The following is a 27165-nucleotide window of genomic DNA, read 5'->3' as shown; positions in this document are numbered from 1 at the left end:
AAACTTCTCTAAAAAATTCATTGCGACTTTAAGACATATATGTGGTAAACCCTTGGCCCGCGGACCAAATGTGGCTTACCCACCTCCCTGGTACCTAATTTTGTAAAAACGACACGTTTACAAATCGCTTAAATGACCCGTGGCACAACTCCAGAGCATTTAAGTGGCCCGTGACACATCTAAAAGTGATCTTTGAACAGGGCCGCAACTGGGGGGGGGGCAGACGGGTCTTGTGCCCCGGACGCTGGATGGAAGGGGGCACCGAATGCACCCTTTAACTACTTTTTCTATATTACATGTGGGTGCCAAAATGCGTTCTTGCCCCGGCTGAAAAAGTATCTAGTTGCGGCTTTGTCTTTGAATGTGCATCTAAGTAATCCGCGACACAGTTACAGAATCACAAATGATCCGTGACACATTTAATGTGGCGCAGTTCTATATCATTCAAGTTACCCGTGGCACATTTTCAGATCACTGAAGTAGGCCTCAAAGATCACTATCACATTCAATTAATAGATCACTAAAGTGGTTCTGTAGGGGACTTATCAATAGGGATAATGTTAGTTTAGGTGCCCAATAAGTATCGAAAGGTTTTTTTCCGTTTTTGGCGCACCGAATAAGATGTCATTAAGAATATTTCATATCTGCATAAAGGGTGGTTGATTACGTGTGTGTGTGTGTGTAAGCATCATCCAACCCCCCCCCCCCCTCATCAGAAGTCAGCAAATCGGAAACCCCCCCCCCAATCGATGCTGACGCTATACTTGAATGACCCCATAGGACCATTTCGTGTCGGCAGAAACGTGTAAAATTTATCACGCTACGCGTTTGTATTTTCCTAGCGTGGCGCATCATCTGTTCTGTCGTCTGCATATTCACGTTTTTTCACACGTGCACGATAGAAAAAATGAGACAGAAAGGAGGGGTTATGAAAAAACAACGAAAAGCCGGGTTTTCCAAGGAGAGGGTTTCCTACGCAGAGTGCAACATGAATCGCCCAGCGTGACACGTCGTCCACTCACCGATAGGAAAAGCGGCATGGCTATTTCATCACAAAGCGCCTCACGTCGGGCGTGATAAATCCACGTCCGGAGTCAAAAATTACGCTGCGCGTTTCGCCGATCTTTTTTGTGAATATATATACGTTGCGTTTTATTTCCTTCAGACCGGAGCATGCAAACGACAAAGAGTTGATGAGGCACGCTAGGAAAACACAAACGGGTAGCGTGATAAAAAGTTACACGTTTCTGCCGACGCGAAAGGGTCCTAATCGGTTCAAGTGATACAAAAAGCCTGCTCCTAGGAAAACCCGGCTAAAGTGAAGAGATCGGTGAAACTCGCGACGTACGACGCATTTGACTCCTCCAGAAGCAGCCGGCCAATCACACCCGACGTGAAGCGCTGGGCGATTCACGCTGCACAGAAATCCTGCTTTAACGGGGAGATTGGCTCGCATTTGCGCTCTAAGTTGGGATCCACAGAAAACCAACTTCAGCCGACCACCAAGATGTTGCCGGTGGGGTTCGAACCCGGGAGCTCGTGATGCGAGTCCGTCACTACGACCACCACAGCGGCAATCAAGTGGTATAGCACCGCAGGCCACTTGTGATCTGTAAATGTACCGCGAGTCGCAACTGCGCCACGTTGATCAGTAAATATGTTGTGGGTCGCTTCAGGAACATGTAAATGTGCCGCGGGTTACTTGAGCGATCTGGGGATAAGTCACGGGTCACTCAAGTGATCTTGAAATGCGTTCGTGGGCTACTTATATTTGATCTGGAGCTGTGTTACAGGTCGCTAAAGTGATCTAGGAATCTGCCGCGGGAACACGTAAAGTGTTCTAGAACTGCACCACAGGTAACTTCAGTGATGTGGAAATGCGCCGCATGGTTCATTTTCTGAAAATTGTGTTTGATGCCACGGGCCACATCAGATGACTTCGAGAGCGACATTTGGCCCACAGACCGAGCATGTACGGTTTAAAACATGGGCACTAAAAAAAAAAATCTTTTATCTATTATTCTTTGATTTTTTTTCAAATTATTTTTTTTGGAGCAGGGGATTTAATAGTGACTCTCTTGGCCCCAGGGCAGTAATCATGATTTTTTTGAGGGTGGGGGGGGGGGGCAAATGCAAGCTTGCCATTCTCTTTCATTGGCTATGGCAAGGAGCCTAGACATGGCTCTCCTACATCCTGCAGGAGGAATCCTGGCTATGATTTTCCATGGAACCCTTAAAAGTGAATTTGCAGTGCAGAAAAAAAGACAAGAACCATCCCAGGCTGCAGCCCTGCCAGCCCCACCTGGAAGAAAATGCTCCTAGACCAGTGGTTCTGAAAGTGTGCACCAGGGCTCCTAGGGGTGCCACCTGGCTTCTACAAAAACACTCATTTTGTATAATAACCTTTTCAAGGCCCCACCAGAAAAACCTGCCTCAAGAAGTCACGCTACATTCCTGGGCGTCACAGTGAACTGTCCTTATTAATGTGTGCTTATTCAACTCAGTGCCATCTTAAGGCATGGGCCCACCAGGGCACTGCCTTCAAGCGAAGAGTGGCCTCACAAAAATGAGATCTGGTTGAAATTTTCGAGTTGTTTGGTAGGGCCTCAGAAGAATCAATTGGCACGGGGGGGGGGGGGGCATGATACTCTTAAGATGGCCCTGTCAATATTATGAAGCGGTTCTTTGTTAGACTATTCTGGGGAGCCACAGGTGCATGTCTACTAGGGCAAAGGAAGCAGCGGAAGACAAAAGTTCGAGAACCAGTCTTAGATTATAAACCTAGCTTATCTAGGAAGTTCATGGCTTGGTCTGTATTGCGACTTACATGGGAAAAGAAATGTCACTATATTGTGCAGATAAATTTTTATGTAACAGGAAACATGATTCTGTAATGAATAATTGAATGCTATATTTTTTGATAGATATTTGAAATTTAGAGCAACTCATCATATAAGGCAGGGTTTTCAAACTGTGTGCCGTGGCACCCTTTTGCGCCTCCAACCTTTATCAGGGGTACTGGGGAGCGCTGACCTGACAAAGATTTTTCGAAGGGATTCTTTGTTAAACAGCTCTGGGGAGCTGATGGAGCTCGCGGATAAGCATTGAATAGAGAAAGGGGGCGACGTGGGTGGAAAAAGTTTGAGAACTCCTGATCTAAGGCAAAATGCATGTTCCAAAAAATGTGAACCAATCAATATCTCCCATATTTCATGTTCAAGGGTTGGTTATCCCAGGAAAGTAAAAAGGAAGATCCAGGTCTGAGATCCTTATCTTTGTATTAAAAGTTGTAAATAAGTTAGCATGGAATCTAACTTTGTGAAGTTTTTAATATCATTTTATAACTTAAATGTGTAACAGGTTTTTATTTTCAAGTGCATTGATTTCTGCTGTTATAATACATATTCCACCATGACTTTATTTACAACTCTTGTATTAAAAGGGAATTTGTGTTTTTATGAAATAACCAAGGAGTACAAATTACACATAAAATATTTCTCCATTTACGTAGCAAAAACACTCATGTAAACGTTTTTTCAAGTGAATTTTTTATACATGCAAACACACACACAAAAATAAATTCTGTTTGGTATATATATATACAAAATTATATTCCCCACTGCACTGTTTATAATCACAAGAGATTATAAATAAATCACAGTCAGGCATTTAATGTATCTAGAAGTCTACTTTCATTCAGATATGACTGAATATCTTTGCCAACTCCATCTAGAATGCTTCTATCTCCATGGGATAAACTTATATCAACAGCTTCAACAAGTGGGTATACTTCAGAATCTTTTGAATTCCACGTAGTTTCTGGTTGTACTCTAACTACATTGTGGTCTACTTGCTTGGATGCTCTTTCCATTTCATGTTCAGCCATGTGAGCATTATAATTATCTCTTCTGATAGTTTGAAATGAACATATATTGCATGAAAACATGATATTGTGCATATGATCTGCATGCCGCTTCTCTACATGAGCTTTATATGTGCTGGCCTGAAACAAAATTTACACATAATAATTACATGATGAAGAAAAAAAAGCTGAGTTATAATCAAACTTGGTGCCTATAAATTCAGGCTACAGTGGAATTTTGCTTAACGAGTGATTGGCATAACAAGAAAAAATTCTGAGTAAACTTTGACTCGGTCAATGAGAGATGATTCACATTACTAGCAAAAAATTTTTAAAAAATTTTACGCTCTGTTTATTTAGTTTTAAATTATCACAACTGAGTCAACAGTTCTTCACTTTCATCCACATAACGCAACTACTATGGAATCATGGGTAATATTCTCCACTAGTCTCTGGTCAGTGTATCAATCGGCTTGCATTTGCACCAACTTAGAGGAGCGAATGCGAGCCGATGTCCCCGTTAAAAAAGTGATGCAACAGTCCTACAACGATATATTTATTCAATCATTACATTTCACTCACAGTTGGAAAAATTGATGGCAGCACCACACACAACAAGCATTACACCGAAACAATATTCACGCTAGGTTCACAACGCATACATGCACATTCCAGCATGGACATTCCAAGGAGTACAAATTACACATAAAATATTTCTCCATTTACGTAGCAAAAACACTCATGTAAACGTTTTTTCAAGTTTTCTACCAGTTGATTACAAATTCCATAGAGGAATGTGGATAAGGTGCATGTACGGTTAAGTAGTGGTTAGTAGTCTTCAGTCAGAGCGCTTCACTCAAAAAATGAACACACATGGGAGTGCGACTGTTTGATACAAAACTAGATGCAGCATTGAAATCACACATAAGTGTGCTTATAATTTTCTTTTTAATTCTGCTTGGAGAAAACTGTGGGCTGGTTGAATTATTGAATGCGGCGTCAGGGGATAGCTCATGAACAGGAGCCAGCAATTGTCGAAGAGATTATGTCTTTAGGAAAGACCATGAGACTGAAGGTCCATCCTGATCATTTTCAAGAACAAGTGAAGGAAAATGGCTAGGATTCGACAACAGATGAAATTACAGATATCTGTTGTATGCATCAGCAAGAGCTTATGGACGGGATTTCGTCTTAGAAAGAAAATAGAAAAATGAGGAGGAATCCCTCTATTTAAATAGGGATTACAAAGATTTGTAAAATGTGGGAAGCCGGGCAAAATTTTGTAGAAAAGAACCATCCAAATAAAGCTATAGCAGTGTGTGTGAGCAAATGAATGTGTGCAACAATGCAATTTCTCATTGCTGAGAAATCCTAAAAACGAAGCAAAAGCAAGTGTCGCTGGATAGGTTCTTTTTCAAAGTTGTACAAAGATGAATATGCTTGCAAACAACAGAGAGTCCATAAATCATCCTAAACAATAGTCCCCCTCTCTGTAACTTACAGTATTTGTAAACATTATTGTGTTGCATGTTTACTTATGACATTTTATTGTATTATTTTCTTATAAGATTATTGTACCGTGTGTGTGTGCATTATTTATTATTGTGTTATATTATTGATTGATTGCCATTTTTATTAGTTAATTTTTATGTGAATGAATAATCGTGGAACAAATTATCAGAGTTTCAATTATTTCTTATGGAGAAGTTTGATTCGAATAACAAGCACATTCACTGAACAAAATAAGCTTGTTAACTGAAGCTCCCCACTCATATGTACAATCATTTTATGTGTCATCTTGGCTTAGTGAAATAACCAAAGTTCCACTATACATACAATCATTGTTTGTGTCATCTTGGCTTAATAAAATAACATAGAAGTTTACCTGTATACAAGCATATGAGCAGAAATGGCAGCGATAAGGTTTCTCTCCAGAATGCTTCATTTTATGCCTCCGAAGAGAATTGTGATCAGCAGTACGGTACTTGCACTGATCACATGCAAATGGTTTCTCACCCATGTGCCTTCTCATATGCATTGCCAAAGTACTGCTCTTCCCAGCAGAGTAGCCACACTGGTTGCAAACATAAGACTTCAGTTTATTGTGCACTTGATCTAAATGAAGACGCAAGAACTGCATTTTTAAGAAATGGCGGCTGCAGATGAAACAGGAAAAGTTCTTGACTGATTTTCCTGGTTCTTTGGAATGTATTTTCTGCAATAAAAATTAATAAATATATGATAAACAACCACACACACACACACTGACATTTTCTACGAAAGTCTGGTACCGTAGCTCCCCAATTCATTTTGATGGTGTTTTACTGATGTTGTCTGAATCTCAACTTATATTCTCATGAGGCTAGCTTTTAACAAGTGTATTATTACATTCGCAACATGCTGTTGATTTCAAAAGTAAGGGGTAGCCACAATCCTTAAAGCAGAATGTTTAGCACTGTTCTGCAACGAGCCTTCAGCTGACTGGAAATGTTCTGTGGTAAAAATCTCCATACATGTAATAGTGTTTTTTGTACTTTTTCTTAAAATTCTTCCAAATTTTTCTGCAGTATCAGTAATTGTTCTGCGACGTACGTCACAGATTTTGACACATTTTGCTTTGGGGGGCCACAATAATGTGACAACTATGAGAAAGGATTTTAAAGATGATTGTATCAAAGTTTTTCCAAGACTAACAAAAACATTTGCCAAAAAAAAAAAAAATTCAGCAAAATTTGCCCAAAACTTCTAACAAAATAATCAGACAATTGACTAAAATTATGGCTATATATACTTACAGATTAATAAATAAACTATATCTATTATACCTATAATAGTAGCTGACTCTCAAAGATACAGCAGAGAAGCTGGATGCTTACGATATTTCGATGTATAGATATCAAGAGTGTCAAGTTTTAACCTTGCTGAGACAGCATCAAGCCAGAGGGTAAGATTGTAAAAAATAATTTATTTCGGTATATAATCTAATGGATAAAAAAGTTACTGTCTGTGGTCACTTGACGGGGTGTAACATTATTTGGAACGCTTTTATATAAAAGGAACAAAGCGCCATTAAATCTCTCAAAACGGGGAAAAAAGCTGAGAAATTGAATTTTCTGAATTCCTCTGGGAATCAAACCTGGGTTCCCCTTGCATAAAATTGATCCACAAAATTAAATTTCTCAGTATATTTTGGGTGGAAAAAATACCATCTCTTAAGAGGAAAAAGCTATTTAAAGTAATCTTTGATTCAGTTATTTCTAAAGTTTGGTAGTTGGTTCAAGTGCACACAGACAGCATCACAGCCTATGTGTCACTTGGTTCTATTTAGATAAAAAAATCCCACCTCTTTCAATAGTTCAGATGCCTGTACATCTCAAAAATGTTAGAAATGGTGCTTGGTTCCTTTTACATAAAAGCTGTCCATTTATGCTTCGATAAAAGAAGATTAGAGGTGAAACTATCTTTCAGTAAAAAGAGTGAGTGAGAGTTGGTATGTGGTTTCTGCCTGGTAACCAATTTGAATTTACATTTTACTACGATTCATTGTGTCCAGACACTTTTTTTTAACATAGTGTATTTCATGATTCTTTTGTTTACATGTTTAGTAATTTCTCGACATGAGTGGCTTACTGATCTTACAGTATTTATGTCTTTTAATCATTTGTTTCTCTGAAATACACGTTAAATAGGATTTTTCTCTCAACAAGAAAAAAAGAGACTTTTTTTACCTGATGGGTCCACAATTGTTTTCTGTTTTTAAAACCCTTACCACATGTGTCACATGTGAAGGAATACTGATCTTGATGAGTCGGTTTATGATTGATTTCCAGATTGCTCAAACTGTACGTTCTAGAAACAAAAATATGTAAAGCTTGTTTTAAATTTTTTATACAAAATTTATAACACTTAGTAAAAATAAGAGATTTTCATTATTGTTGTTTTCTTCTCAAAATAAAGTTTGGGTGAACATTCAGAATATGCAATGATTACGAATGAGTGTTAGGAAAAAATATGTAATTTTACACAGCTGAAAAATCAATTGAGTCTTCACGGTAATTTTCAAAAAGTGGTAAATGAGGATTCATGAGAAATCGCTAAGAAGTCCACAGGGGTTCTGTTTCAAAACAAAGGGAAAATTACAACAACAATGGAATGAATTACTATGACCTAGCATGGTTCCTTTAGTGTTTGACCAAGGAGTCTTCGAGTAAGTGCTTAGAGAAAAAACTGGGCAGAGTACAATCTTTTTTTTTTTCTGAGTCCAAATCTCATCTGCAACCTCGAGATGAGATTTGATTATGGCACGTCAAACGATTATATGATTTTCAGGAAAAGCCAATCGTGAAAGCTCAGTGACTGACAAACTATTCTCTATGCACAATTTTACTTAGAGGAATGGAATAAACTCATCCGATGTGTGATGTGACATGACATAGCCAAAAATCTTGTGGTTAGAGAACTATAACTATGGTTCTTTAGCTCAGTGATTTTTAACTAGAAGTCCACCAAATCCTTAGGAGTCCTTGGAGAAGTTTTGGGGAGTTCTGTGGAATTGGATAAATAAACAGTTAACACTTATTTTATTTACATCATTATGTACTGGATATTATTCTGTAAAGGGGTCCATGTCCTCTACTTTATTGGTAAAGAGGGTTCCTGATCTTCGTCTTATTGGCACAAAGGGTCTGTGGAATGCAAAGAATGCAAAAGGTTAAGAACCCCTGCCTTAGCTCAAGAAAACCTCAATCTATGCATATATATATATGCATAGGTATATATAGGTTTCCTATATATATATATATATGCATGTTGTTTTCTATATATATATATAGGAAACGTTTAAAATTGTTAATTTAAAAATTATCTGAAATTCAAAAGTTTTCAAGCCTTTTTCCCCATGTTCTTTGACTTCCATAGCTTGTTTCGCAAAAAATGTCAAGAGAACAGATGGCAAAATAATGCCTATTTTTGGTTTACCATCATCAGAAACATTTTTTGCTTTTGGAACAATGTGAGGGCGCTTCCCCCCCCCCCCCCCCGATGAAGACCTCCTCACTGTCCCATTTATTCCCCTGGTTCTCTCCGTTTGTTTTTTGTTCAATTTTTTTCAATTGTGTATATATATATATTTATATAGTGTTGTGTATGTATGCATAGCCATATTGCATTTACAATGTCAGAGTTATGCATGTTTTATGTTTGAGAGCTGCTGCCATCTACCTTCAATATGAAAAAAGAAATCTGCATATGCCTGAATTTTAGTGTTTACATAAGTAGGCTTATTGTGTTGAAGATCTGCTTGTTCACTCTGGTGAAACTTTTCCGAACGGACGACCGGATCGCATTTGCACCTGAAGTTGGGAAACAACACAACTACAAACTCGAACATGCTTTTGTAAACATTCCTCTGCTGAACTTTTACAAGATGGCGAAACATGCTGAAAGTGTGTTTTTTTTTTTATCCTAGGCATAATATGTACATAGTGGGGCTTGTGTTCATAATTCGTTCAGAACTACTACCTACCTTCCAAACTAGGAATGAAACTGACAAATGTACCTGTATTTTTTTAATGAGAATTTTCTTTTTCTATTGCGAGTTTACTGCTTTATACAATTATTACAGATTTCATAGCTGAGCATACCTTGAATATAAATGATGGTATCATTCTTTGTCAATGAACAGAACATGTGAAACCATGGTGAATATGAAATTATTCAGATTCAACTAAGAATTTTTATTAAAATGGACCTGTTTTGATTAGGAAAAAAAAGGACACACAAATCACCCATTTATCATTCACCGGAAATACTCAGAGGAGAATTATATGCACACATTCTTGCTTACTTGAAAGAGCACTGACCACATGCATGAAGTTCTAAATCTGTAGAATGATCTCGCCACAAATGACCAGCAGCTTTACCCCAATGATCAAAGCTTATTCCACACTCTGGACAGGCAAACTTACCACTTCCTGTTATGTGACATTTTCTATGGTATTCCAGGTTGTCCAGCGCTCTAAAGCGAACATTACATCCTTTGAATTCACATCTGGAAAAAAAATATTTATATGTTTAAGTTTTTATAAGTATAAAAAAATCATTATTTGCTGACGTAGGTCTACAAATCAGTTAAATTCTCACATTTGTCATATTTAAATAAACGTGCTGTAAACTTTGAAGACTGACATGGGTTATCCTTTACAAATGTGAAAAATATAGCAAGTATATTTTAACAACTTTATGTATATTTATTACATATGTGTTCCATGTTTTTGCATATGCAAAAGTTTTTAAATCAATTTCTATTTAAATTTTCACAGCTATATTTTCCATATGCGAAAAATGACACCCCCTCAAATGAATTTTTTTGAGGAGACTAACTTTGTAATCAGTGTGGCTGGCTGTAGTTTGCTTATCGCTACTCTAGACACACAGAGTTGTTCATTCATAACTTAATTTTATTTTCAAATACTGTTGCACAAAATTTTATTTATGAATTCCACAATAAAAATACTAACATATAAGAGCCAAGTTCTCGTTTCAATTTTTTCCGCCAGGCAGTCTTGTGCGATGAAATTTTGCGTTGAGGACTCTGTTGTTTATCATCAACACCACATTTAGGGCTAGCATCTTTCTTTTTCAAAATTTCAGATTCGCTAGTGGCTTCTGTATCTTTCAACAACAAATCATTACTTTGTCTGGATAAGCTGTCTGCTTGTCCAATTTGTGGCTGACCATATGATAACTTTGGTTCTATGATTATACTAGAAATGGGATGAAGATCACCGTTACCTTTAATAAGACTAGAATTTGTTTTATTTTGTGAAGAATTCAATTGTGAGTTCCCAGTTCTCATGCCATGAGCAGAAGATAAGTGTTCTTCAAATGGTTTCAAAAGACTGAAGCTTGCAGGGCACTTTGAACACAAAAATTTCTTTTCCTTATTACCAGTTGTATGTGATGGTACTTGTTGGAACTGCATTAATGATTCATTGTGATCAATCAATGATGGCAAATCTGAAACAGTCTGACAATCTACAGAAGGAGCATTCCCTATTGTTGCACCATAGTTTGGAGACAAATTTTCATTTTGTTGAATCGATTTTAAATGCAATGTCTGAATATGATCATGAACACAATCTTTCTCCAAGTTTATATAGTTACAATATTTGCACTTGAAACAACGAGTTTCTACGATGGCAGAATTAACTGGATCTTCAGTTAAACAAGGTGATTCCGTCACATTAACTATGTTGTGAGGCAACGGTCTTGTAATGTCAACTATACCCTGAGGCTGTGCAAATGATGAAACGTTGATGTTGGACAAACTTTCCTCATTACATGACATAATTCCTAAATTTGGATTACACGCTTCCATCCCCGACTCATCTGGGTAACTGTTACAGGTATTTTTATCTGACATCTGTACTCCAGTAAAGTTGCTTTGTATCATTTGCATATCATCTAAAGCCAACTCCAATTGGTTCAGAGCTATCTGAGGCAGCTTTTCATTAATCATGTTCATAGTAGGTGTCTGACTCGAGCTTCCAATATTGATGCCATTCATCGATGTATTTAGATGGGAATCATTAATTTCATTTGGAAGGGAGAGGAGCTGATTCGTTGAAGACAAATCACAGTGATCTCCTAACGGCAAGATAGCATTGATGATGGATTGTGTTGTATCACCAGAATGACTAACATCGTACCTCTGATCAGGCAAATTATTTTTTTCAACAGGCAATTGTGGGACATCGAGAGTAGGCATCAAAAGGGATTCAGTTGTTGCAAATCCATGATTAGCACCATTTAGAGACTGATGATTCGCAAGATAACCAGAATTCGAATTGACAAAAGATTTTTCATGGTTATTAATACTTTGAGGAAAGTTAATACCAAGTATGTCATTCCTTTCTTGAGGATATAAATCGTCAATGGGGATAAAATCAGTAGATATACTTTCAGATGCCTTCAGAATATCGTTCGCTAGCCAAGACGGGACACTGTCATTATACACATTGGAATTGAAATCATTAGCTTGTTCGTTGCCTGGCACTGGGAAGTTGGATGGTATGATATCCACTCCGACATTCCCTTGACCGATCGCGTGTGGGAAAATCCCATTATGAACAGATGCCGGATTTGAAACTTCAACGCCACTGGGTACAGGAGCACCACCGAAAGAATCCAACAAGTGGAAGTTTTTGTCAGTTTGTATCAAATTTTCTTTGGGGTAAGTCTTTGTGTTGACAGAAGCATCATGGGACAGCAATGGTCCGCTGTAACTAGATGACAAAATCAGCGAAGAGGTATTACAGAGGATATCAGATAGGACATTCATTTTGAGACAAGTTGAACTATTCCGAAACAACATAAAATGAACTGGATCAGCATAATGTGATTGCTATTGATGAATAAATTTCCATAGCTCAACAAAATTATAACAAGATTTATTTTTCGCGTTGAATAACGTAAAGGCTGAGAGCTGATTAAAATGTTTGTGTTATTATTTATTCATTTTCAATAAACACACGCTTAAAACAACGAATAGTTCAAATGATGAACTCGTCACCAATTTCACGGAGATCACAGCTCCATTTACTGGAGAGGAGGAGGGAAAGAGAAATAAACATTGAAATCAGGTTGGCGTGTTCTTGAATATAAACTGTGATCTTTCCACCCAAGTGGGGTTGCCAGATCCTTAAAAAATATCCAGCCAAAATCATCTTCAAAAAAGTAGTTGACAGTTTTACTGTAGTACAAAATAACTACAGTATGACAGTTTTTTTGTGCAGCGTTTCTCTCACACACAATCCTTTTCGGCCCATGGCCCCCTTACCATGGGCATGGTCCCCACATCCTGGAGCGGGACCTCCAGGATGGGATCTTCTGCGGGGCCCCTGGTTAGACCTTTCACGGGCCCCTTCTGTAGTTAATTTATAGCATGAAAAAGCAAAAAATGACGAGAATTGTCCCGGGCCCCAGGAGCAGAGCCCTGTCGGCCATAACCATGGGATGAAATATGGTCCATATTTCTTCTCGTGCACCCCCGTCCTTATCCAAGAGCGAGTCCCTTTATACAAATTGAGATCAATTAAATTAAAACAAAATTTATATATAATATAAACACAAGTTTTTTTATTAATAAGATCGGCAACGATAAGGCCGCAACTAGCGGGGGGGGGGATGCCACATGCCAGGGCCCCCCCCCTGGTATCCCTTATCGGGACGCGGGACCTGATACGAAAATAACAGAGGAGCCCCTTAGCCTCAATTTTTGTATTCTGTGAGAGAGGGGGGAATCGAAAATTCAGAAAATGAAAATCGTGGAAATTCAGAACAAATGCAAGAAATAATTTTAGAATAAATAAAAGATATAGCACGCAAAACTATTATCATGTCCCCCCACAAGGGGTGGACTGACAAGGCTTCAGCTCTGGTGCCCGTGAGGATTTTAACCATTTTTTTGTTTTTTCACGCTATAAATTCATCATAAAGGGGGCCCCCGTGAAAGTCTGGTTGGGGGGGGGGCCGTAAAAGATCCCAGCCTGGGGGCCTGCTTCAGGATGTGGGGACCATGAATATTATTAGGCAAAGTCAAATCTACTTTTCCAAAAGAAATAGTTTCAGAATAAATGAAAGAAATAGTTTCAGAATAAATGAAAGAAATAGTTTCAGAATAAATGAAAGAAATAGTTTCAGAATAAATGAAAGAAATAGTTTCAAAATAAATGAAAGAAATAGTTTCAGAATAAATGAAAGAAATAGTTTCAGAATAAATGAAAGAAATAGTTTCAGAATAAATGAAAGAAATAGTTTCAGAATAAATGAAAGAAATAGTTTCAGAATAAATGAAAGAAATAGTTTCAGAATAAATGAAAGAAATAGTTTCAGAATAAATGAAAGAAATAGTTTCAGAATAAATGAAAGAAATAGTTTCAGAATAAATGAAAATTTAGAATTTATTAGAAAACAATTCCAGATATCGTGGAAATTCAGAGTTCATTAGAAAACAGTTCTAGAGACTTATTTGTATCCAATGAAAATAAAGATTTCCAGAATTGATAAAATATCGAATTTATAAAAGAAATTATGTGACCACATAAATGCGGGACCTCCCAAAACGCACAACTGCACCTGCCACACCCTGAAGGGCGGGATGCAGATGCGGGTCCAGGGTCCCAGGCATTGGTCTAGGGGGGCACCGAATTCACCTTCTCCTTTGTTATTATACGGGATGCTAAAAATGCGCGCTTGCCCAACACCTTCTAGAGCAGACCAACACATTCTGTTCTAGAAGGTGTTGGCTTGCCCCAACAACAAAGTATCTAGTTGCATCCCTGCCTGTGTCCCCTCTCCCCACCCAAGCCGACCAAAAATTAAAAGAAAAATTAATATTTCGATGAAGAAAACTGAAACATCGAAAGAAAATACCATTTACATGTTATATTAACCAATTTATGTTAATTTGAATGCTTTCTGATGGGTGGTAGCTCAAAATTTCTCGGGAAGAAAAACTTTGTACCCCCCCCCCTCCAAGCCTTTTGTCCCCCTTCCAAATGTTGATCGTGCGTACGTCCTTGCTAGAGCTTCTTGGAAATGGTGTACCTAACCATGGCCCCCACATCCAAGAGTAGAGCCCCTAGGCTGGGATCTTTTGCGGGCCCCTCGGTCAGACTTCTCACGGGCCCTTCTATAGTTCATGCATAGTGTGAAAAAGCAAAAAATTATGAGAATTTTCCCAGTCCCCAGAGCTAGAGCCCAGTCTGCCCCGGCCATGTGGGGGCCATGTACCTACCTATATACTGTGTTTGGGGGGGTGCTGCAACTAGATGTCTGGTCAGCCGGGGCAATAAGATGTTGAGGTGACTCAACGGTACACGTAGCCTATTCAATAATGTACGTGCGGTGAACTCTTGCACCTGTTTCTCGCTTGCACCTGCCTAGTCCAGCACGCGGCAAAAGATAAGGACACTCACACTCTCTTAACTGTCTCGAGACCGGTCTGTCGCATTAACCAGCTCGTTATTATATTTAAATGTTTAATATTCCTGTGAAATAAATTGTGTTAAATTTCAATTTCAAAGTACGCTATCAAAAATGCGTCAATGTTTTGGTGCCTACCTTGTAATGTTGTAGGAAGTGTTGAAGGGTGAAATTGGAGCCCCCTGTAGTACGACGCCCGGGCACCAGACTCACCTGCTCCCGCTACCCTGAGGGAGGAAGTCAAGGGTGAGTAGGTAGTGCCAATACTACGATGATGTTGGTAGTGCACTGGCACACCGGGACCTCAAGAGTAGGGGGGTCTCTCCAGATCCATTTTCATTGCATCATAGGCCCCCCCCCGGACCCACTTGTTTTTTTGAAGCCCTACGTGGTAAATTCTAAAAAAATTCAACTATATCTGATTATCCTATCATTCTCGTGAGGTCCCTCTTCTGTTGAGGTCCCCAGGTGGGTCCATGACTTAAGACGGCACTGGACCTCACAAAAAAAAAAAAAAAAAAATAGAATGGATTGAAATTTTCAAGAATTTGCCTGGTAAGGACCCCAGAAAATCATTTTTTTAGGGAGGCCCATATGATACAGCTGTGGGGGAAGGAGCTGGGCCCATGCCCCCCCCCAAATCCTAGAGCAAAGTCCCTAGGCTGGGATTTTTCACTGGTCCTTCTATAATAGTGAATTTATTGCATGAAAAGCAAAAAAAATGTTAGTAATTTTGTCCCGATCCCTAGGGCTGGAGCCCTGTCAACCTCAGCTTTGTAGGATCTTGGCTGGGCGTTGCAAGGAAAAGGGGGCCGTTCAAGTATTACGTCAACAAATTTTTAGTCATTTATGACCCCCCTCTCCCCCCAGGACCGTCATTTCAACTTTTTCCGGGGGGGGGGGAGAGCAAAGCACATGTACTCAATGTATGCATAATATTTGTATATATATATACCATTTTTAGTGTATTTTCAAAATCCGGGGGGGGGGGCAATGGCCTCCGGCCTCCCCGAATGACGGGCCTGCCTCCCCCCCCCCCCCGTCAGCAAAATTTCGTCATCAGTTCTGCCCCTCTAATTCCTAACGCATATTGGTGGTATCAGAGACGTACACGGGGTGGGGGGGGGATCAATTTATTTTTGTAATGCAAAAAATATTTTTTTTAAATTGAAACTTCGGAAGAAAATACCTTCATATATTATTATAACCAACTTCCGTTAACTTCAATGCTATTTGAAGGCTATGAACTCAAAATTTATCTTTAATAAATTCATTGCGACCCACCCTCTAAGCCATGTATGGTAAATCGCATAAAGACCCGTGTTCGCGGACCAAAGATCTCCCTGGGGAGTTATCTGATTCAGCCTGACCTCCTCAAACCTAATTTTGTAAAAATGAACTAACCGGCACATTTACAGATCACTTATAAGTGACCCGTGGTATAATTCCAGAGATTTAAGCGACCCATGGCATATTTTCAGATCACTTAAATGACCGGGAACACGCAGTTCCAGAGCACTTAAGCGATCCGTGACACATTAGAGATCCCTTAATAAAAATGAAAACTAAAATTCGCTTCTCGAACTACTCTTGGCGAAATTACCCCAAAAATCCGCCACCCGCGGATTTTTGCCGCCACTTTCGCCACAGCGAAAAATTCCCCTCTGATGCTTTTTCAAACCATCCCCAATTCGGGAATTATTTGCCAATCTGGCAACTCTGAACCTTACTTAATTAAGGAAATAAAAATCCATATATTTTGGCATAAATTCCATGACAATTATCATTATTTTTGCTGCATAATCAAATAAGTTTTTAACGCATTTTTATTACTAAAAAAATAAAAATGCAACTTCATGACAGTTTTTTTTTTCGCTTTTCCTTGCTGTAAACGTCAAAGTCAATGCCGTCGGCACTCACGTGCAGAGAAACGCGTTTGTGTGTTTTAGCTACGATTTGTGATATTTCTCTAGTTTTTCTTTAATGTTTTATAGTTTCTCCGGAATCCGAAAAGCTTTATAAGACCAAGTAATGATAGATTAGATGAATAACATCACCAGCTACCTTTAACAACGGAAAACCGTGGTCGAAAAGTACAATATTTGACTCTTTCGTTACATAAATATGATGACCTCGCAGTTTTAAGCTTAAAATTTTATTTCATATACTCGTTTCCCTTTTTAAAATGAACGATGTAGACTGATTTGTTCAGAGAAATTATGTGCCTAATTTAATAAATCGTGGTTGAAATGGCACTTCCCGTGGTTGCAGGTGGTTCTGACCATCTTTATGAAAAGGGTGATGAATATTCGGTGATGCTTTCACCTGTGAATGAATTCGGAGAGATGCTGTGTGTCGGCGCCGAAGAATTCGTAAAGCCAGCCACTGTGGGCGTGGAGACTGATACAGGCTGTATTTCGGCTTTGAAAATCTCTGATACATTCAGTTACGCTGACGATAGTATAAATACCTCAAAGCTGTGTGTGAATTCGAGTCCAAGAATACCCGTGAAGGTGAATTTCTTTATTTGTATTCTTCAATGTTGGCTACATGGTTGGTTATGAAGATGAACGCCAGTTGGCGGTGAAAAAACCCCCCCATATGTGGGAATAGTTTTAGGGTTATAGAAGGTTGGGAAACAAATGTAGTATAATCTCTTTTGGCGATGTGTTGAAGATTTTTGTTCTTGAGCGAGAAAAAGGCCCAAAAATATGATGAAAAGCTCAAGAATGAAATGGAGTCATGCCTTCAGACATCTTTCTTTCCAAAGAAAAAAAATCACATCACCAAAAAGGAATAATGATAAAAGCATGAACAGAAACAATAACTAAACATTATTAGATTTAATAAGGGATTGAGATCAAAAATATAACATCCTGGGACAGAATTATTGAAAATAATAAAAATGAGGACTCACACTTTTACAACAGAGCAAAAAAAAGGTCATCGTTTGGTCAAAAAATGTCTCTGGGTTCAATAAAAACCATGATTGTGGGATTAAAATTATAACCGCTAGTATGCAAAAAAATTAATTAAAATATGAAATGTGTACAACCTGAGAGAATCCATATGTAATCTTGAGAACAAATGACACATGGGAAAACGGTGTGTACGATGCAATATATAACGAACAAAATTTTTCATGACATTTCATAAACCCATAGTGTTTAAGCAGATCTTTTAAAGATTTATTACTTTTATTGAGAATGTTAGCGCTTTCTATGGACTTAACAGAAAACAAAAATAAAATAATTAAATGCAATCAAGATGCTTGAGAGCCAGTTCTGATATCACTCTAAATTTTCAAAAGTCAATTATAAATGTATTTGCTGTAATTTCCAAATGTTTTATCTAAGGAAAATATGTACATAGGGTTAATATATATGTAGGATTTTTATTTTCAGTTCTTTTTGTTGTCTGTAGATGGCGCTGCGGCATGCAAGTGTATGAGTAATATTGTAAAGATTAGTGGTGGCAACAGTGAGTTTGCCGGGAGAAGTCGGCGGGAAAGGCCGCGTTTTTTTTGTATGTCTGTGTATGATCGTCCTGTATGTTTTGTGCGCGTAATAAATGTTTCAAAAATGGAGGCTGTGTGTTTTTCTCTGTGAAGAGCCCACAGAGAAATTGGGGGCTCTGCCGGGATCGATATGAATTCATCGGATTTGGATGTGAGGGCGAATCGTCTTGATTCGAGTTTCCTCTTCAAGTTGCGCTGATTCAAGTGAGCCATCCAGGCTCAGAGATTCGACGATCGCAAGAAGGTTTCATCTTTGTTGGAGCCGACTCAATTTGAATTCGTCACATTTTGATGTGATGGCGAATCGTCTAGATTCAAGTTTTGTTGGCGTAGCGTGCTGATTCAAGTAAGCCACCCAGACTCGAAGGTTCGACGATTGCAGGAAGGTTTCATCTTCGTAGGAGCCAGCCCAACTCAAGATTTCACGATCAGTTTCGTTTTCGCAAGACAATCCTGAAAATTTCGCGATCGGTTTGATGTTCACGAGACCGTGCTGAATATTTTGTGACCGGTTTCATGTTCGCAAGACTGCGCTGAAAATTTCGCGATTAATTTCGTGTTCGCGAGACAGTTGAGGATTTCGTGATCAGTTTCGTCTTCACAAGACTGTGCTAGAGATTTCGCGATCGGTTTCATCTTCGCCATGGGTCGCCAAGACTCGAAAAGTGCATGTCCGTGATAAATGTGGATCGCGATAAGTGTTTCGTGCCAGTGAAAAAAAAAGTGTTTCTGACCGAAACTACATTGCAGTGTCATTTACGTCCTTTTACACGAGGTTGCCGTGGCTTATTTGCCACAGGGCATCAAAGAGGACGTGAAGGTGCTCGCGAGTGAATTAGGGTTGGACACGCCCCCTAATTTCAAAATCATAGATCTCAAGAACGCCATTCTGAAAAGCGAAGAATATGACCAGGAGTTTTGCAAAGAGTTGCTAAAAACGATCATAGGTGATAGAAAGGAAGAGCAGCGGAGGAGAGGCGCAATGGATGAGCAACGGAGAAAAGATGAAATCGAGGAGCAATGCAGGAGAGACGCAATGGAAGAACAACGTATGAGACTGGAAATAGAGGAAACTGAAAATCGAGGTTGAATTCTGATCAAGTGGAAGGACTCAGTTTGAAAACACTGAAAGTCCAGGCAGAGAGTTCCAAAACCTGATGCAAAGATTCGATATGAGTGACGATATAACTCTCTACCTTGTGCTCTTTGAGCAGCAATCTCGCCGGGTATCACTGCCAAAGGAGGAATGGGTCACTCATCTTCTAGGATTATTACCTCATGAAATAAACCAACTGATTGCACGAGAGCTTGAGGAGAATCTGGAGAATTACGACCTCGTAAAAGAACTGTTGATGAAAAGATTCAAACTGACGGCGGAAAAGTTTCGTCAACTGTTCGTCTCGCATCAGAAAAAGCAGACCAGTACTTGGCAAGATTTTCATCACGAATTATGCGCATATTTTGATGGCTGGACGTCCGCTTTAAAAGTAACAACATTCGATCAGTTAAGGGATTTGATCATCACGGATCAAATTAAAAAGCGAAGCCCAGTTGATTTCCGAGATTATCATTTAGACGAATGGAGTAATTTTGTGTCTCCTACCGAACTGTCAGAAAAACTTGGTGATTACGAAAGTATTAAGAGACCTGCCAAAACATCACATGCTGGTGAGTGAGAATGACAAAAATTCCCGAAACCAACATTCCAAAATTTCCAGGATAAATTCTGCAAAATCAAGAATAAAGCAGGAGGAGGATGGAAGTTTGGAAATAGACAAACCGAGAAGAACAATGGTCAGATGAGATGTTATGGGTGTGGTAACGTGGGCCACTTGAAGTTCCAGTGTCCCGAATTATTCAAGAACAACAATTGCTCACCATCGTTCAACAAGGACAGCGAGAGGCAGAAAACGTCAGATACTCACATTACCGAACACAGTGACAGTACCGAAGTTGGAGAGGTTTCTACTAAACAGATGAAATTAAAAAATTTGACAGTTTGTGCACTTGTCGACACGGGCAGTGTAGTATGCCTGTTGCGTGAGGATTTATACAGACAAGCTGTTGGCGTTCCGGAATTGACACTAAAGCCCATACTACTATCTGGAATTGGGGCAGGACAGGCGTGGACTAAAGGATCCTTTGAACAGGAAGTTGAGTTGGACGGAAATAGCTTTACCCTTAAGTGGCATGTTGTACCCACAGCACAACTGAACTTTCAAGCAGTGATTGGAGTTGAAATCCGAAAACAGACAAAAGTGAAGTCACTTTTCGTAAAGAGGAGAGAGGACACTAGCTCATGCAGATATCTGGATTGTATCAAGACCAACTTGAATTGGGTCACATTTGTGATAGAGAAGTGAGAGAGAAGCTAAGAAAGACTGTTTTGTCTTACAGGCCGGAAAAGACTGAAAAAACGAATGTCTCTATGAGAATTATTCTCAATGATGAAACACCTGTATATCAGAGAGCTCGACGCCTATCATTTCCTGAGAGACAAGCAGTGAACAAGCAGATCCATGAATGGCTGGAAGAAGGAATTATCAGGCCAAGTTCTTCTGACTATGCCAGTTCAGTGGTATTGGTGAAGAAAAAGGACAACTCAACTAGGTTGTGTGTTGATTACAGAAAATTGAACAGGAAGCTTGTCAAAGACAGGTTTCCTCTGCCGTTGATAGAAGATGTTTTAGATAAGTTGCAGGGTGCAAAATTGTACACCACACTAGATCTTAAAAACAGGTTTTTCCACGTAGATGTTGATGAAGACTGCAGGAAGTACACTTCCTTCGTGGTCCCCGACGGTCAGTTTGAGTTTAATAAGGTCCCATTCGGGTTAAGCACCAGCCCAAATGTCTTTCAGCGGTATGTTTTCAGCATTTCCAGGGACCTCGTGACCAAAGGTGTTGTTATTATTTATATGGATGACTTGATCATCCCCTCGGCTGATGAAAGGGATGGCTTGGATAAGTTAGAAACTGTTCTAAGAGTGACGTCAAAATATGGCCTCGAGATCAAATTTAAAAAATGTCAATTTTTGAAATGACAGGTAGAGTTCCTTGGCCATATCGTAGAAAATGGGTCGATACTTCCGTCTTCGGAAAAGACACTAGCAGTGAAAAAATTTCCTGTCCCAACAAGCATGAAGCAAACACAGAATTTTTTTTGACTTGCGGGATATTTCAGAAAGTTTATCCCAGGATATGCCAAGATCGCCAAACCACTAAGTGATTTGTTGAGAAAAGACCATACATCATTTGATTTTGGTCCTGAACAAGAAGAAGCATTCAAGAAGCTCAAAACATTACTAACCGAAAGTCCAGTGCTAAGTATTTTTCAACAAGGGCGGAGCATAGAGTTGCATACAGATGCCAGCAAACATGGATACGGTGCAGTATTACTACAAGAAGCTGATGACGGAAGCTTACATCCAGTTTACTACATGTCGAAAAAAACAAGTCCCGCTGAGGAGAAGTACAGTAGCTATGAGTTAGAAGTACTGGCAATTATTGAAGCCTTGAAGAAATTCCGAGTATATCTGTTGGGTACTAGATTCAAAATTGTCACGGACTGTTCAGCATTTCAGAAGACCATGGAGAAGAAAGATCTTGTTACAAGAATCGCTAGATGGGCTCTTCTTCTGGAAGAATTTGACTATGAAATCACTCATAGACCCGGTCAGAGGATGCAGCATGTCGACGCCTTAAGTAGACACCCAGTAATGATAGTTGGGAATGACACCTTGACGGCAAAACTGAAGAATGCCAAATTAGAAGATGAACAGATTTGTGCCCTTAGAACACTGCTTACTGACAATAAATCTGAAGAATACTTTGTAAGGAATGACATTCTCTACAAATTTATGAATGGTCGTAAACTCATTGTGGTTCCAAAAGACACGCAGATGGAGCTGATAAAATTAGCTCATGAGAAAGGTCACTTTTCCACATCTAAGACGGAAGAGGTTCTCAAGCAAGAGTTCCATATTCCTAGCAAGCTGACAGAAAGAGTTATTCTCAGTTGTGTTCCATGCATATTGGCAAACCAAAAATGGTAAAAGGAAGGGTTTTTGAACCCAATCCCAAAAGCAGATGTACCACTAGGAACTTATCACGTTGATTTCATAGGTCCCTTACCTTCAACGAATAAGAATTACCAGCATATACTAACTGTTGTAGATGCGTTTACGAAATTCACCTGGTTGTATCCGGTTAAGTCTACGTCAGCAGAGGACGCCTTAGAGAAGTTGAAGCTTCAGCAGAAGACTTTTAGGAGTCCGTACCGGATTATAACTGAAAGAGGCTCAGTATTCGCTTCAAAAGCTTTCAGTGATTATTGTGCTGAAGAGGGCATCATGCATTTGCAGATTGCCACAGGTGTTCCTCGTGGGAACAGACAGGTAGAAAGAATCCATCGTACTCTAATACCAGTCCTAACCAAGTTGACTCTCGACGATGCAACAAAGTGGTTCAAGCACATTGATAAGTTGCAGAGGGTCTTGAACAGGTCTTGACTAGTCCAAGTACGAAATACATGGCATTTGAACTTTTAACTGGTGTGAAAATGAGAAATAAAGAAGACATTGTACTAAGAGATCTCCTGGTGGAAGAGGCAGTAGATGAATTCCACGATCAAAGAAATGTCGTTAGAGAAGAAGCGAAGAAAAATATCCACAAGATTCAGGCTGAAAATAGGCGTACTTACAACAAAAAGAGAAAAAAGGCACCCAAATATCAAGTTGGTGACCTGGTGGCTATACGAAGGACTCAGTTCGGCCCCGGACTGAAGTTGAGACCCAAATTTTTTGGTCCATATGAAGTGACAAAAAGGAATGCTAAGGACAGATATGAGGTCAAGAAAGCTGGAGATCATTCAGGTCCTATCACCACTACTACCGCAGCTGATCTCATGAAACATTATTAGAGATGTATATGAATATAATGTTCTGAATTTTCATGCTTATACAAATTTTGTGTTTTGAATTTTTATGCTCATATGAATACTATGTTTTGAATTTTTTATGCTGATACAAATTTTATGTTCCGAATTTTTCATGCTTATACGAATATTGTTGTTCATGTAAAATGTCGCTGAGGTCAGTGAGCTGTCGGATTTTTATTTTCAGTTCTTTTTGTTGTCGGTAGATGGCGCTGCGGCACGCAAGTGAATGAGTAATATTGTAAAGATTAGTGGTGGCAACAGTGAGTTTGCCGGGAGAAGTCGGCGGGAAAGGCCACGTCTTTTTTCTATGTCTGTGTATGATCATCCTGTATGTTTTGTGCGCGTAATAAATGTTTCAAAAATGGAGGCTGTGTGTTTTTCTCTGTGAAGAGCCCACATATATATTTACAGTTTTTGTGTGAATTGTAATGTTCGATTAGATGAGAAAAAGTATTTCAAATTACAAAACAATTTTATGAAATAAATTATTAATGATATGCAGTGAAATCTGCTCAAGATGGACACCTGCCTCAAATGTAATCAAAATAGTTTGTTCAGTGTCCTTTGATTTGCATCTCTATAAAACACTATTATTTCAGTCTCTTGGTGTTCTGAATGTATCAAAATGTATGTACAGTCAGACTCGCTTATAAAGAACATGGGTATTAGGAATTTGCATATATAACAAAGTTTTTCCATGTTACGTGAATTTCGTATTGTATCTCTATGTTATTTTGATTGCTTATAACAAACGCTGATTTCAACGCCGATTTCAGCAAAGTGCGCTTATAATGAATTTTCAGCTGATTTTAAAGAATGGATTGCCACAAATTTCTTGGTTACCTTATCTAAATCTTCTTATTTGCAAATTTACTTTTGTGCTTTTTTTCCTTATGGGAAAATCTCTGAGTGTTTTTGAGTATTGTAAAATGGTAAGATCCTCTTCGCTCCACTTTTTTTAATACTTTTCTATATTAAATCCTAAAGAAGGTATAGAGCCTCCTATACTTCCTCCAAAAGTAAATCCTATTTTGCTTGCAGAAAAACTTTCAGAAAGGAAAGGTTAAGGCTATTTGTTTTCAAGAATCCAACCTTCAGAACACTTTTTGTGCTCATTTGCCCATCTCTGACTAGATTCGAACGCTGGATGCAGTGGAGTTCATTTAGAGAATGTTCAAGTGCAAAACGCTAACCATTGATTCAAAAATTGTAGCTACATAGCTGGTTGATAGCCAAAAATTGGGAAAAAAAGGGAGGTATCCAAAAAGTTCTTGATCAGATTCATGGTGAATGATACTATAAATTACACAGTCATTGGCAAATAATCTAATGGTGCAGTTGAGGGAGGTCATTGATGAAATAAAGAAAAGTAACAGGGAGAAGACTGATCCTTAAGTGGTCCCAGACTTTACGGTGGCGGATGGGGAATTATGATCATTGAAATGGATGGACAAACTGTTTACAATGTTTTAGCCACTCAATGAAGTAATTGTACGTTGAGGCCAATGTTTGAGAGTTTAAGGAGAAGTTTATCATGGGGAACTTTATGAAAAGCTTTAGAGAAATCTTGGAAAATGATATTAATTTGAAGGTTTTTATCGCCGCTGTGGTGGTCGAGTGGTCATAGTGACGGACTCACTTCGCGAGGTCTCGGGTTATATACATATGCACTCAGACTTAGGTACACACACACAATTACACTTCCGGCACAGCTCACTAGGTAGTAAATCGCCCATAGATGGTTATAGACCTGAGTTGTGCTCAGTTTGAAAGAAAGAAAGAAAACGTTTTTATTAATCGCTCCCGAGAGATCGTGGATGATGAGGGCCAATTGAGAGGTAGTAGAGAGAGATTGTCACACTAAAGTGTGTTGGTTGGGGGAAAAAGTTGATGGAGTCTAAGTGGATACGGATTTCCTTTGCTACAATATGTTCAAAGATTTTACAGCAGTAGGTGGTGATTGCAATTGTCCTAAAGTAAGTTTTTAAAGCCAGAACAGGTATAATGAAGTTCACGTATAACGAATAGTTTTGCTTTTTTTTCAAATTTTGTTATAAAAATTTCTGTATAAAAAAATTTTTTATACGAGATTCAAAGCACACGTTTTGAGAGAAAAATGATACTGACAGAATAGCAGAAATGATGGTAACAAAGACAGATTTTTACAGCTGCTGGGGGGAGCTCGTTTTTTGGCAGAGTTATTTTATGACCCTCCATGTGCACTGCACAACTTAATTTGACAATTTCATGTTAGCTCAAACTCAGAATTTTAAAAGGAATGTGGGCCTAGCTTATTTTTATTTATCTAATTTTTGTAAATAATGTTGATAGTTGCTGAAATAGGATTTCATGCACTCTTTTACTTTGAAGGTGTGTAGGAAGCTATTGAGCAGCTGCTGAAAAAGGAAGAGATATATCTCTCTTGATTAACAAATGTTCTTTTTTTTGTGGATGCCTGAGTCATGTTTCGTGTGATTGTTTGAGAAGAAGAATTTAACCAGTCATCAGTGTGGTATGGCTGGACATATTCAGAAGCATTACGATCAAACTGCTACAAAGAAAGTGAATTTGGCAACAAGTGGTTGGGCTGATTATTATGAGGGGGAACTGCATCAAAAATGCCAGAATCAATGATGGACGTCTCATTTCATGTTTGATCAACATTAGAAGTAGTGTAATATTATTGAAGTCTGTAGCTGAAGAGCCAAAGCTCAATTATGTGCTGAAATCAGAAGAATTGTTCAATTATGGAGATTTGGTGAAACCATCAGCAGTTGCATTTGGGGAAAATTAACATGGATTTGGAAGTGGATGGTGCGAAGTCAGCTATGAATGTGCTGGTCCTCGATGATAATGCACAGTTGTATGACGTGATAGTGACTGAACTATCTGATGCCGCCAGAGATCGAGTTTTCCGAGAGCCCCCAAAGCAGAATGTTTTGCATTGTTCTGTAATGAGCCCACCACTTAGTGGAAATGTTCTGCGGTAAAAATCCCCATAATAGTGTGTTTTCCGCACTTTTTCTTAAAATTCTTCCAGATTGTTCTGCAGTAGCACTAATTGTTCTGCAACGTATGCCTCAGATTTTGGCATATTCTGCTTTGGGTTCCGGGAGTGCAGGAAGACTGCTCACATGGCACAAAAGTGAGTTGCCATGTGTCTGAGGAGCTGTCAAAGCTGAGGAGAAAAGTATAGAACTGATGACCATGAATCCAAAAGAAGTGACAGTGGAACAATGCAGGTCTTTGATGGCAGAACAGATGACGTGGAGGACGGACTGGTATTTATGATAAAGGACAGTGTATTGGTTGTGCGTCAAGCGACATTGATGAACTGAGCATGAGGGAATTAGAAGAATCGGACGTATCTATAACAAATTCTGAAGTCAAAAACTCTTCTGCATGTGGTGAGCTATGTGAGAACTTACATGTTCCAGTAGATGGAGTTGTAAAAGTTTTAACTGATTGTTGTGTTAGTGAGGTTGTTATAGGATCAAAAGACACTGAAGTATTCTGCGAGAATGATACAGTTTCAAGTGTGGTGTTGAAGGATGAATGGCGGGGTGAGTCATAGTCTCAATGTAAAGGACAAAAAATTAGTCTAGATGAGATCAAGTGTGATGATTCAACTGGGAAAGAAGAAAAGTGTGAAGTTTGGTCATTGGTGAATGAGCATAGAGATGTTTTTGCATTGTCCATTAAGGAACTTGGATGTACATCATTGACCAAGATGGACATTAAGGAAGTAGAAGAGGAAGCAAACCTATTTGTGTACTGCCACATAGAACAAGTTTGCCTGAGAGGACTGCAATCAATGGTATTTTGAAAGAATGGAAGGACAATGGGGACAGTCACAGAAACT

At 38.9% G+C, this 27165-nt stretch overlaps 2 protein-coding genes across 5 annotated transcripts in view; one reads left to right on the top strand and one right to left on the bottom strand.

Moving 5' to 3' along the window:
- Positions 1-3311: 3311 nt before the first annotated feature.
- LOC149070619 (uncharacterized) lies at positions 3312-12493 on the bottom strand. The gene is made up of 5 exons (XM_089248982.1): positions 10381-12493; positions 9708-9911; positions 7591-7711; positions 5748-6077; positions 3312-4003 (listed from the first exon to the last, which is right to left on the bottom strand). The coding sequence occupies exons 1-5, from the start codon at positions 12234-12236 to the stop codon at positions 3662-3664; spliced, it is 2853 nt and encodes a 950-aa protein (XP_089105108.1). The 5' UTR covers positions 12237-12493; the 3' UTR covers positions 3312-3661.
- A 4257-nt stretch (positions 12494-16750) lies between these two features.
- LOC149070618 (uncharacterized) overlaps positions 16751-27165 on the top strand; it is a 66636-nt gene continuing 56221 nt past the window's right edge. For all 4 annotated transcript variants that reach the window (XM_089248918.1, XM_089248919.1, XM_089248921.1 and 1 more), the window contains exon 1: positions 16751-17361. In XM_089248918.1, the coding sequence (XP_089105044.1) occupies positions 17098-17361 (264 nt within the window). In that variant the 5' untranslated portion in view covers positions 16751-17097. The remainder of the gene's footprint in view (positions 17362-27165) is intronic.

Source organism: Pholcus phalangioides, unplaced genomic scaffold (genome assembly GCF_987345545.1).
Source record: "Pholcus phalangioides strain wild (caught in Gottingen) unplaced genomic scaffold, Ppha-v1.0 ptg000021l_1, whole genome shotgun sequence".
Lineage (NCBI taxonomy): Eukaryota > Metazoa > Arthropoda > Arachnida > Araneae > Pholcidae > Pholcus > Pholcus phalangioides.
This window is presented reverse-complemented; position numbering and strand designations above follow the sequence as displayed.